General features: G+C 38.0%; 1 protein-coding gene across 4 annotated transcripts in view; it reads right to left on the bottom strand.

Moving 5' to 3' along the window:
* Window positions 1–287: 287 nt before the first annotated feature.
* Window positions 288–13931, bottom strand: part of LOC117272943 (putative F-box protein At1g32420) — a 19698-nt gene continuing 6054 nt past the window's right edge. Inside the window, exons 1-3 of one of the 4 annotated variants that reach the window (XM_070197379.1) lie at window positions 5128–9894; window positions 1653–4970; window positions 288–1550 (exon numbers count right to left, since the gene is read on the bottom strand). In XM_070197379.1, coding sequence (XP_070053480.1) covers window positions 673–1550; window positions 1653–1836 — 1062 coding nt within the window. In that variant the 5' untranslated portion in view covers window positions 1837–4970; window positions 5128–9894 and the 3' untranslated portion in view covers window positions 288–672. Of the gene's footprint in view, window positions 4971–5127; window positions 9895–13931 lie in introns of those variants that run through there. The other 3 variants (XM_070197377.1, XM_070197376.1, XM_070197380.1) reach the window with 3 other exon arrangements.

Below are 13931 nucleotides of genomic sequence, written 5' to 3'. Positions count from 1 at the left end.
TTTCAGATTTCTTAGATTGATTCTATTTGTTGAATCCTAAGATTCATTGTTCCTGATAACCTTATCTATTTTGCATTCTCCGCAATCTATATTTACATTTTTATTTATCCTTGCATTTTGTGTTAAGTTACGCCACATATCCTCGGAACTGCGTATAAATTCAACTCTATCTATTTTTCGGGTAAACAAATATGCCTCAGATCTACTAAAGCTTGACATCGGATCATCAATATAGAATACAAACTAAAGTCTAGACTCGCAACTCAAATTCTTTTCAACAGCAATAGAAAAGGCTAGCTCCCATCATTTTCAAGAAGTTGTAACAGGCATCAAAAGTCAAGCTTTCCTTTCACATATTATACCATTGAAAAAGAAGAAGAAAGGCAACAAAGTTACGCATACAAAAGAGCACTTGCAATAGAAAAAACAAACACTTAATTTGTTTCTAAGTAACTCAGAATCAGTCATGTTTTTCATCTCTACATTCAGCAAGGACTACCAGAATATATATTGAAACTTGATATCATTGCTCAGATTAATAACCCAAGATAAAGCAATTGTAACTTCCTAATGTATATCCCAAGGATATTTAGAAAGAACACTTAATCTATTATCGATAAGGGCCTACTTATATTGTCAAAACCAAGCACTAAAAGGAGAAAAGAGTGGCTGTTACTGTGACTGAGCAACTGGAACTAAGCTCATTGTATATGGAACCACAGTGGCAACAAAAAAAGGCTTTGGCGCGAGAGCAGAAAGGCTGCAGAGGTGTCTCATCTTCCTTGTCTCAAAGTGATACAAATAGATATTAACTGAAACCCTCATAAGCAAGATATTATCCTTGAAAGCTAGAGTCCCAATCCAAGGGATATCATCAGTATTGAAGTTACTTGCCAACTTTTCAGCTATCCTAAACAGATACTTGTTGTTTACATTTTCCAGCTCTTCTAAAGAGATTGTAAAAGTTAGATCCCATTGAGACGTAAAACGATCCTCAAGCACCCACAACTGAAGTCCATGCTCACAAATCAACACGTAATGTAGCTTCCCTTCAGCTTCTCCCAAGCACATCTCGGGTTTTAAATTGAACTGGTTTCTAGGAAGTGGTACGCTTATCAACCAAGATATCTCATTTTCTGGATCAAACATGAGGATTTGGTCTCCATCAGTAAGGCAATATATAATCCCCTTTACGCAAACACATCCCTTTTTCAACATGTTGTGATTGCAATAACAAATCTCTCCCGATCTTCTCCATAATCCTGTTTCTGATGAATAAATGTTAAAACAGAAATATCCATATCCATTCCCTTCTGTGCTAGTTTCATCTTGACTAACTATCACAACGTTGAATTTTGTGAACTCATCAATCGGTTTCTTCAATGGCTCAAAAACCAAGGTTATGTTGCTTTCTCTCGACGGATTTGGCCAATGAATTGCTTTCCACTCCTTATTCACAGGGTTGCAGATATAGATTAGGGGAACGTTACAAGGAAAGATACTTCGACAACAGATAAGTCCATATCTTGAATCGAGGATGACAACATTTTCTGGTAGGAAATCAAGAACATTATTATGGACTTCAGTAGCAACTGTTGCTATAGGTATGTAGCTAATCCAGTCATAATCTTCATCACACCACTGGTACTTACCTTGGTAGAAGAAACCTGCAGGGGTTTCCATATTTTTCAACTGAACTTGGATGAAATTGCGGTCAGATATAAGACATTGCCATTCCTTTGACACGCATTTCAGTTTCAGCAAATCCTTAGTAGACAATTTTGGTAGTACTTCAAACAGCATATCATTGCTTGGAGACCAAAGTTCCTTCTTCATTTTCACAACCCTGAAATAATTTGATTTTATTAACACAAGAAAACAAACTCTTTAGTATAGAGAAATAACCTCACCCTTCCCAAAAATTCAAACTAGAGGACGACTAAAAGCATTAACAAAATTTAAGAGCAGTGCAACAATCAGATATACAAAAAGCCCTACTACTATATAATAAGTGGATTAACATTTGCAATAAATAATAGAGATATGATCAACTGTGAAATATGCAAAAGTTGTATTCATCATAAAATATCATGCACAAACTGCTCTTTTTTCTTAGTTTCACGTTCTTTTATGAAATGGAAAGTAAAGATTGATAGCTATGTACAAGAAAGGCAATTTCTTTTAACCCATAATGGACGAAAGATAGCAAACTCCATCCCATACCTCCCCACCCCCTAAATCGCACTGCCTATAAAGAAGACTAAAAAAAAAACTGAAGAAACAAAATGAAAAAGGTAACGATGAACCAAGTAAACCACAGGAAAAGTTGGAAAGAAGTAAAATAAACGAAAAACACTGTATTCATTATATCCTTTATTTGAAAATAGGACTTTTCAACATGTTTCTTATGCATTTTTCAGCTACAACGAACCAGCAAACTTTGCCAGAGATAAATGGATTTGCATTACAAATATAAGACTAGAAAACAAGAAAACAGACCTTGTATTCCCGAGAAAGCTTAAGAATGGCTTCGAGAAATCCTCAGAATGAAAACGTAATAGCCATCAGAAAACCAACCAACCTTTCATTTTCTCCGCTTATCTTCTCTCTGTTTCTTTGTGTGCAAGTAGCTTGCTTTTCACTTTTACATGCAAAACACAAAGATGGTGCTCAGTACTCTGGCACTGGGAATATGGTAGTGGTAAAGTGGGAGTGCAGTTTTGGCTGTGTGACAGAGTCTGCAGACCCTTCAAATGCTGCAACGGAACTTGTACAAATTATGACTACGGATACAGGTCAGGACGTACCCACTGCTTACACGTGTCCTCCCAACATGCTGACCTCCTTTCCTTAATTTTCCTCCACTGTTTTTATGTACGTATTGTTTGGTTTTGTCATATACACTCCACCAAAAAAATTTGTTTTATTATAAGGCGATTTAAAAATCAAACAATAATAGCAAATTAGCAATGTGAGTTTATAACCTTAAACAAGGGATCTGTTACAGGTGGTGTAAACAATAGTGTATATAGCTTAATGGACCCTAATTTGAGACTGGAGTGTTGTTGATGGATATATGACTTACATACGAATATGATTTTGAGTTTAAGCTAAAAATGAAAAAGGGCTAATAAGGTAAAAAGTCATCAAACAGTAGTGATCCTTTGTTCTTTTTGCACTTAAACGATAATTCAAGGTTAGCCAACCTTTGGCGCAATTAATTTCCTTTTTCCCAACTAGAGTATTAGGTGCCGAATAGGAAAGTCATTAACTAGTACATGCTTTTTATTTGCACCTTTGATCATTATCTTTACCTATTAAACCCAAGAAAAGACCGGAAAAGGAAGAAAAAGAAAGAATTTTTTTGTACGTCGCCAATATGTTCATTTTTGTTGGTAAGGTGACCAAATTACGTGTAATCTTAGAAAAACGAAAAACATAAGTTCTCGCACTACAAACAAAAAAGCAAAGAGGTTATTGTAAGTTAATTTCATTTACCATTTAGATTGAATAAAATTTGCTTAATCCAATATTGCAAGCAATTTTGTCTATATTCATTTCTTTTTCCGATGTAGATCTTTTTGCAGGATGTCGCTGCCCTGGAGAGGTTCTACCTTTATGAACTAACTCTATCCCAAAGGGAAATAAAATTTACAAGAGAGGGCCAAATTTCTCTGAGCCTCATTAAATTACTAGTAAATGAAACTATGACATCCCTTGCCACAATTGCAACATAAATTGCCTTCTGAATTACTCTGATTGGTCCATGTCAAAACAAGATTATTCCTCTTTATCGCTCTCCCGATTAAAACTATCACAACAAAAATGAGCAGTTTGGTGCATGTTTAACATTATGGCTTGACCAAAGATCAGAAACAAACCCAGAAAAGCTATCGGGGAGCCAAGAAATCACAAATGGTTGTCAGGTGACTTAATTGTTCATATTTACCTGAGTTGAATCACAACAAGTATTGAAAATCTAAAATAACTTCTATTAAACACAATTCAACAAATAACTATTAATTAATCCACAATAGCAATAATGACATATTACATTCCAGCAACTCAGGAAGCAGGGGAAGGATAGAGAAGCAAAAACTTAATGGAATTCATAACTTGCAAGGCTGGTAAAAACAACCAACTCTCAAAATGACATACACAATTGGTAGATAACGAACTAAGGATGAATACAAGTAGTAGTTCATTTACTTTCACGTAGAGGGAGAATTGTTTAAAAATTGCAGAAACAGAAACTGAAAAAAAGATCTAAAACAGGTCAATTAGCAATGTGAAATTAGAGGTCCCAATCCTTCCAAATTTGTCAAGACTCTCAGCGCTTGCTGCGTTCAACTGATTTGTTGAAAGGTAAAAAGTGTTTCTTACCTTGGAAGGAAACTCCATACCCTTAGAATCCATCTTAACTTCCCCACCACCAATGGACGTCTTTAGCCATTCATATCCTAATACCATGTCACAATTTGACGACAATGGAAGCAATACAAATCCACACTACACATGGCGCCTTTCAGCAACAATTGAAAGTTGTTGCATGCTCTGCAGGTCACAATAACAGTCCCAAAAGGTGTTATAACAGGTCGAGGCTTGATTGGAAATATGTCACAGCCTAACTTATCCGCAAAGGATTCATCGATAAAATTGTGTGTAGTTCCCCCTAAACCAATTAGGATATTCACGGGTCGCTTCCCATAATACCCAGTCACACAGCAACCTTCGTATGGCTTAGAGTATTCTACTACAGCATCCATAGATATTCTCATGGGTATTTCTTCTTTCTCTGTAGTCACAGGATCTACAGATGGAATATCAGCAACATCCTCACTTTCATCTTCGATTAGATACACTTGCTTTTTGTTGCCATGAGCCAGTTTTTCATCACAATGTAAACAGGCTCGCCTCTCCTTAGGTTTAGTGGCCGTTAGGGTTTTTCCGCGTCCCTTCATATTCTCCTCCTTAAGGAAATCATCAATAGTAAGAGTGAAAAAAAATATCAATCCACACAATAGAGCAAATATTACAAATCATAACAAGAAAGTTTTAGGAAAAATCAATTCTAGAAAGGCGAGAGTGAAAAGAGGAGTTTTAGCCCCGTAGAATTTTGTATTGTACCTGAGGCGTAGATGAGTTTCTACAGACGGCAGAGGAAGCATTCACGTCAGGTTTCTTCAACGAGTCTATGGATTCCTTCAACTCTTGAATCGTTATATCATACTTGTCCTGTCTGGCATTCAATTCTCCGAACAACCTCTCGATTAGCGCACGCATTTCCCTAATCTCCATGGCAGTATTCGTAGTTTGCTTGTTTCCTTTAACCATCTCGAGGAAGAAGAGAAGAAGAAGAAGAAGAAGAAGGAGAAGAAAGAAAAAGAAGAGTCGAGAGAAAAGGGTTTTTGGTTCGTACTCTGCTACAGACCGCAGAATGCGTATTTGTAGTACTAGCCCCAGTGTCAACCGCCTTCTCACGTGCGCATTTTCTTTAGAATTAGTTCCTAAATTAAATCCTTTAATATGCTAATTGTGTCTTAAAATTTTCTTGGACTCTCAAAGTAAAATCAATTTATCGGAATGTGTAATTTTTCCCACGCTGGATTACAATTGCATTCTATTAATAATTCCAAAGCCACTGAGTAAATCACGAGCTGAGTAATGACTTCTGAACTTCAATTTGCAATATGATATATGAACCTTGTATCTTGGTATATCATTTTAAAGTTGTATCAAATGGAAAGTATAATCTTTGTTTTAGAAGAGAAATCTTGTTAGTAGTAGAAAGATGGTGCCAAATAATCTGATATATCAACCATATCACTGAATGTACAACTGTACTTTTTTATTATTAAGCACAAAATTATAGATTTGAAAACTAAGTAAAAGTTTCTCATATGCATTTTTAATTCGAAAACTAAGTTATACTTTTACATTTTTTAAAGTAAAAGTTATATCAGATGGAAACATAACATCATTTCATTTTTTAAGAAAATTCATGTTGCGAATGAATAGAAAGGTGGTGCAAAAGGAAATGATATATCAATCGTATATAATTGATTATGTAATTAAATATAGAACTATAATTGACTGTTAAGCTGAAAACTCGAAGAACTGAGCGAAAATTTCTCTTATACACAGTTGTGAAAAGGTTGGGGGAAAAACCGTTGGAAAAAAAAAGTATTTTGTGAAAATGATGTTGAAAGAAAGAGAGCAATAGAGAAATGAGACATCATAAACATAGACATAAACAAGTGGAATCAATGGCTTTTTAGCAAAAATATGTATACAATGGAGAATTTGACTCGATTAGTTTGGATTAAGGGAAAATAGCTTTCTTGTCCTTCATCCCTACTATGATTTTGAATGCGTACTTCTAATTAGATAAGTTTACTAGAAGAAATATTTGGCTATTAGAAAAGGAAAAAATTAAAGTGTGCTCATTCGAACAAAGCTTTAGAACAACGATAATAACCATCACAGGTCACAGCCCAATCAGTTCCTTTTTCTCAAGTAGAGTATCATTAGGCGTGAATAGAAAAGTCATTAAGTACATAATACATGTGCTTTATGAGTAGTATGTCAAATGGGCGTGTTGGGTCGGATTTGGACGGGTTGATAATGGCCAAGCAAAATATGCATCACAGTTCAACCCATCCATATTTATGCGGGTCAAAACCGGGTTAGATGACTAATGGGTTGGGTAAAAGACGGGTGGACCCATTTTACACATGAATGAGAGCCCATTCTATTCCTAGTGAAGAATCTATCGCTCAATAAAAGATATAAGAACTATTTTAGTGAATAAAAGAACTTGAAAAACAAACTTACGATCAAAAGATCGTTGCAATAGCCTAAATTTACTTTTGAAATTATATACAATCCAAGATTAAAATTACTCTTCCCAGCGTAAGAATTACCCACTTGTATCCAAAACTTAGTTTGCAGTGTACATGTATACTGAGAGATAGAAAGGATAAGTATTTTCATTATACAATTTATAATATTATCGTAAACTAGTCTCTTTCCACGTGTGTTGCATGTGTATCATGCATCGTTTATTAAAGTTATAATGGATACATATTATAAAGTATAAATTTAAATACACCACAAGCTATATGTAACATTAACATCTTTTATTAATAAAGTTAAAAGATATACTCTCCGACCAATTCTATGTCTATTCTTCTAGCCTTCATGCTATTAATTAAATTTTGGTATATCTCAATATTTTAAAATTTGGTTGGTCCAATAGACGATGTCAGAAGATCATTCTCTGATCAACTTTATCTTCACTATATCCTTCAGCTTTAACAATACCAATTAGGCCTTGATATAATTGTCTCTCAAGGTTGACTGCTCTTTTGTGGAGTATCCAAACCTCGCCTTTCTCTTTTAATGTATTTGTCATGCACAAAATCTTTAAAATGATGAACTTTAGTGTCGTTTTCTCCCTGTACTTTTCTAAAAGGATCCGGATATACTAAAAATATATTATCGCAATATTTACAAAGTATATTATGTATAATGTAAGTTCAAGAATATAATAAACTAAAAGCAGTATAATAGAGACTCACAAAACTATAGGCAAATATGTGTGAATTCATCTTTCTAGCTCAAATATACGCAGAACCTTACCTCTTTCTCAAGAACAAGAAACAAATAATAGTATAGTTAGTTATAGGTTATATAACAACATCTTTGATCGAATATTAATATTTTAGAGCTATTTATGTTAGAAAAGATTTTACTATAAAGCTTTTAGACACTTTATTAGAGTTCTTTTTTTAATCTTGTTTCACAAGAAAAGATAGCTAAAGAGGAAATAGTCAAATGACAATGATGAAAGAAGAAAGGGGACGGCAATTACAGTAAAACAAAAAAAAATTTCATATAATTTTTGTTTTATAAGGAGTTGTTTCACTTTTGAACTTTTATTTTGATCAAGTCATATTTTATATGAAAAATTTGCATTAACCCTCTCCATGCAGAAAAAATGAATATAGCGTTTGAAATACAAGGTTTTAAGTACATAATTTTTCTAATTTTAAAATTAACATACTTAGAAATACATAAAATTGTATTATAACTCTAATAATTAAAATATTTTAGAAAAAGTATTGTCATAAAAAATAATTTTACGCATAAAAAAATTTAAATACAACTCCATTGGCACAACACTCAAGATTTAAGATATAAAAGTAAAGGCAACATTATCTATATTATATTAAAAACAGGAAGTTTTTAACTTAAAAATTAAATTACAAAAATATCATTCTGATTAATCTAAGTTTCCTAATTAGTAACTATTTAAAATAATCTAAATACATTATATAAAAACGATTAAAAAACCAATTGTAACTCTGCAACGGTTAGCGAAACATCTTAAAAGTGTTATGAATTGTTGGATCACTTGTCTGCCTTTTATTTTGAATACACGGCTTCCGGTGCATGCTTTGAAATAAATAGTAACAATGACCAATGATATAACCTTGGGAACCTTTCCACCAAATTACGCATTATCAACAGATGACGGAGGATGGTGCTAACCGCTTAAACTCATTTTGACAAGCTGGGTTACTCTGATAGTAAGCACCCTTCACTTCCAATCAAGAGGTTGTGAGTTCGAGTCATCCCAAGAGCAAGGTGGGGAGTTCTTGGAGGAAAGGATGCCGAGGGTCTATTGGAAACAGCCTCTCTATCCCAGGGTAGGGGTAAGGTCTGCGTACGCACTACCCTCTCCAGACCCCAGTGAATTATACCGGTTGTTGTTGTTGTTGTTGTTGTTGTTGTTGTTGTTCCCGTAAACTTTTGACAAAAGATGAGTGAATACTTTTTCCAAGTTAAGTGGGATGGGAATACTCGATCGATACGAGGAGGATGCATTCTTTTTAGCGGAGTCGACATCAAAGTGATAAATCAAAGAGAATGTGACAATAAAAACGGGTTCTACTTTCTTAATTTTACTTATTTTAATTTGTATATTTATTATCTTTTGTGATTTTTGTAAAATTTACTTTTATAAAAACTTTGCACTTTTATTTTTTCGAAGGCATTTGATTTGTGTAGGGGTTTCGACGGGCGTCTCTTGTGGGCACAAAGGAGACTGGTGGTGGAATGAAGTGGTCCAAGGTAAAGTGAAAGCAAAGAAGGCGGCGTACCTAAAGTTAGTGGGGAGCATAGGTGAGGAGGAGAGGCGAGTGTGCATGGAGAGGTATAAGGCAGCTAGGAAGGAGGCTAAGCTGGCGGTCATAGAGGCTAAGACTGCGGCTTATGGTCGTATGTACGAGGAATTGGGAGAAAAGGGTGGGGAGAAGAAGTTATTTCAGCCGGCCAAGTTGAGAGAGAGGAAGGCTCGGGATTTAGACCAAGTGAGATGCATCAAGGACGAAGATGGTAGAGTATTGATGGAAGATGCCCAGATTAAAAGGAGATGGCAGACTTACTTTCATAAACTTCTGAATGAAGAAGGGGATCGGGATATTGTGCTAGGCGAATTGGAGCATTCCGAGAGTCACCGTGACTTTGGGTACTGCAGGCGTATCGAGGTTGAGGAGGTCGTGGGAGCTATGCGTAAGATGAGTAGGGGCAGAGCAACCGGGCTAGACAAGATTCCGGTGGAATTTTGGAAGTGTGTGGGGAGAACATGTTTAAAGTGGTTGACTAGGTTGTTTAATAGTATTATTTTTAAGGGGAAGAGGATGCCAGATGAGTGGAGGTGGAATACAGTGATTCCATTGTATAAGAACAAATGTGATATCCAGAGTTGTAACAATTATATGGGTATCAAATTACTGAGTCATACCATGAAAGTGTGGGAGATGGTAGTTGAAGCGAGGGTGAGGGTGACAATGTCTGTATCCGATAACCAGTTCGGGTTCATGCCGGGTCGTTCGACTACAGAAGCTATACACCTTGTTAGAAGGTTGGTGGAACTATACAGAGAGAGGAAGAAGGATCTGCACATGGTGTTTATTGACATAGAGAAAGCGTATGACAAGGTTCCTAGAGAAATTCTCTGGAGATGCCTGGAGGCAAAAGGTGTATCGGTTCCCTATATTATGGTGATTAAGGACATGTATGATGGGGCTAAGACTCGGGTTAGGACAGTAGGAGGCGACTCTGAGCATTTTTCGGTTGTAATGGGGTTACACCAAGGTTCTGCGCTCAGTCCGTTCTTATTCTCCCTGGTGATGGATGCGTTAACACACCATATTCAAGGGGATGTGCCATGGTGCATGCTATTCGCCGATGACATAGTTTTGATTGATGAGTCGCGAGCCGGTGTTAACGAGAGGCTGGAGGTTTGGAGACAGGCTCTTGAGTCTAAGGGTTTCAAGACGAGCAGGACGAAGACGGAATACCTGGAGTGTAAGTTCAGTGCTGAGCCAGGGGAAGTGGGCATGGATGTGAGGCTTGATTCGCAGGTCATTCCGAGTAGAGGCAGCTTCAAGTACCTTGGTTTGTTTATCCAGGGGGAAGGGGAGATCGACGAGGATGTCACACACCGTATTGGGGTAGGATGGATGAAATGGAGGTTAGCATCTGGAGTCCTGTGTGACAAGAGAGTGCCACCGATACTCAAAGGTAAGTTTTATAAAGCGGTGGTTAGACCGGCCATGATGTATGGGGCTAAGTGTTGGCCCATTAAGAACTCACATATCCAGAAGATGAAAGTAGCAGAAATGAGGATGTTGCGGTGGATGTGCGGGCACACTAGGATAGATAAGGTTAGAAATGATGATATTCGGGAGAAGGTGCATGTGGCTCCCATTGATGATAAGATGCAGAAAGCGAGGCTTAGATGGTACGGACATGTTCAGAGTAAGCCCAGATGCTCCGGTACGGAGGTGTGAGCAGCTGGTTGCGGAGGGTACGAGAAGAGGTAGAGGGCGACCTAAGAAGTATTGGGAAGAGGTGATCAGGCAGGATATGGCGAGGCTCCAAATTTTCGAGGATATGACACTTGATAAGAAGATGTGGAGGTCGAGTATTAGGGTTGTAGGTTAGGAGGTAGTTAAGTCGTGCCTTACTTCGTACCATGGTGGGACTAGCCATGTAGGGTTTTTGTCTAAGATAGCTAGTGGGAATGTTGTGGCTTACTATTTTGCTTTTCAGTGCATGTCCTATTTACTAGCTATCGCTTTTGCTTTGCATCTTTCTTCTAGATTTCATGGTATTCCTATTTTTCTGATGACTGTTGTGGTGATACTAATATTGTCTCTCTTTGCTTTGCATCTTTCTTCTGGATTTTATGGTGTTCCTATTTATCCTATGATTGTTGTTGTGATACTAATATTGTCTCCCCTTTTATCCTTTTGTCTTTTTGTTTTTTTGAGCCGAGGGTCTTTCGGAAACAGCCTCTCTACTCCTTCGGGGTAGGGTAAGGTTTACGTACACACTACCCTCCCCAGACTCCATTAGTGAGATTTTACTAGGTTGTTGTTGTTGCATTTGATTTGTGTCCTTTCTCATTATTTGTTGTCGTTATTTTTTTTCCTCTTAATGGTAGATGCCATTTGAGGCCACAAAATCAATACTGCTTTGATGTACTCAATTAATCGCTTTCTTCGTATTTGATGATTGAAAGAAATACAAATCCAACAAACGGAACTACAATGTAAACTTTATGAAAGTAAAGAATGGAAGTCGTTGTCACACCCCCTTTTTATCCACCTTAACCCTCTCTAAAAGAGATAACGTAGTTTTAAAGCTCAAAAGGGCTTTTCAACTTGAAAAGTGATAAGACTGTGTTTTAAAGGATTTTCCAGAGGGCATCGAAGTTAGCCTGACTGCTACTTAGCTTCAGCCCTTAGACAATAAATAGCACAATCATGCTAAAGCGATGGCAATCACACGAAACAAACAAGAAAGCTATGAAAGAAAGAGACTCGGATTTGGGAGGCAAGTGCCAATTTTCTGTTGTATTATGCAATATCTAATGCTTACAAAGAATGAGTATAAAGCCTATTTATAGAAATTAAAATGGCTATACAAAGGGGTGGTTGGCAGGGCTGGTAAGGTTGTCCAACAGCCTGGTGCATTCAAGCATGGAAAGCTGGAAAGGCAGACTTAGAGGGATTCTGCTGTCAACCATGGCCGTGAAGGTCAAAGATGCCTTCCCACTTTCGGTTGCTTGTCCCTTGGTCTGTTGACTTTCTGCCAAAGGTGCCTTCTGATTGCATCTCATGATTTCTATGTGGCCCCAAGTGTTTTCCCACTGATGGCAGTCCGAGATTTGGGTTCGGACAAGCCACGTCATCGCTGGAATTGCGGAAAATTAACAGGTGTGATGGCGGGGCGGTGCATGCTCCCCCACTTGAAATGGTGATTACCCTGGCGCCGCACAACTGAAGATAATTGTGGACTTGTTCCCTGAACTGCCAAAAATCTTCGTACTTATCCCATGATGCCTCCTCTGGCGAAGTTCCTTTCCAGTGAACAAGGAACTGTGCGCTCGAATTGCCCCATCCATTTCCACGGACCAACTGATGGTCTATGATGGCTTCCACTTGCTTGTATATTGCTGGTGGAGTAGCAAAAATTTGGCTTCGGCTGGACTGCAGCCGATTCTTGTCTTCCAAATATGGTTTCAATTGGCTAGCATGGAATATATGATAGATTTTCAGATGACGCGGTATGTCCAGTCGGTAAGATATTATACCCACTTTGGCAACAATTTCGAATGGGCCCTTAAATCGGCGAATCAGACTATGATGTACGCCTCACAGTGATTTGATCTGCCGTGGATTCAATTACACCATGACCTTGTCTCCAATCCTATAGTTGACTGGACGACACTTCCGGTCCGCAAATATTTTCATTTTGCGGGTAGCCTTGTCAAGATATGACCTGGCTAAATCGGCTTGTTCCTCCCAAAACTTGGCCATGTGATAAGCCCCGGATTTTTCAATCCGACGTTGGCGGGCAATGATTGAGGAGTGTTGGGCTGTTGCCCAGTTGTAAGCTCAAATGGACTCTTCCCGGTCGCCTCGTTGCGTTGCAAATTATAATAGAATTGGGCTATATCTAGTAGCTTAGCCCAGTCTCTTTGATTGGCGCTGACATAATGCCTCAGATAGAATTTGATTAAGGCATTAATCCTTTCCGTTTGTCCATCTATTTGCGGATGGAAACTTATTGAGAAGTGCAGTTGAGTTCCCAACAAGCTGAATAATTCTTTCCAGAATGCGCCGGTGAATCGAGGGTCTCGATCGCTTATGATGTGCTTAGGCACGCCCCAATATTTTATGATGTCCCTCTAGAATATACGTGCTGCCTCTTTAGCTTTGCAACTGGCAATGGTGGCCGAAAAGGTTGCATACTTGGTGAATCTATCGACAACCACCATAATGGTATCGAATCCTTCTAAATTTGGCAAACACGTAATGAAGTCCGTGGTTATGATGTCCCATGGCCTCGCCGTCAAGCAAACCCCCAGGAAGCTTAGATTCCACCTTGTCTTGTTGACAAACTAGACAAGTGCGTACGTATACCTCGATATCGTCCCGCATCCGAGGCTAATAATAAGAAGACTCAATCAGGGTCGATGTGCGTTTTTGCCCTGGATGACCTGCCCAGGCATAGTCATGACCTTCTTTCAGCAGAGTACGCCTGAGATTTGCCCATTTAGGCACGTATACTCTTTTGCCAGTGGTGTATAAGAGACCATCTTCTTCCCAAAATCTCTGAGTTTTACCTTGACTGGCCAAGGCAAGAAGTTGTTTTGCCACGGGGTCATGTTGCATGCCCTCTTTGATGGTCTTGATGATGCCACTGCTTGCTGAGCTAACCATGGTTTCTATTACTGTCTTGCGTCTCAAAGCATCGGCAACTACGTTAACTTTCCTCGGTTTAAATTCTAGGGTTTAGTCGAATTCAGCGAAGAAATCTTGCCGATGGGCCTGCTTGGAAGATAGCTTCTTCTG

This window comes from Nicotiana tomentosiformis, chromosome 3 (assembly GCF_000390325.3).
Source record: "Nicotiana tomentosiformis chromosome 3, ASM39032v3, whole genome shotgun sequence".
Classification (NCBI taxonomy): domain Eukaryota; kingdom Viridiplantae; phylum Streptophyta; class Magnoliopsida; order Solanales; family Solanaceae; genus Nicotiana; species Nicotiana tomentosiformis.
Note: the sequence above shows the minus strand (reverse complement) of the source record. Positions and strands in the feature narration are given on the sequence as shown.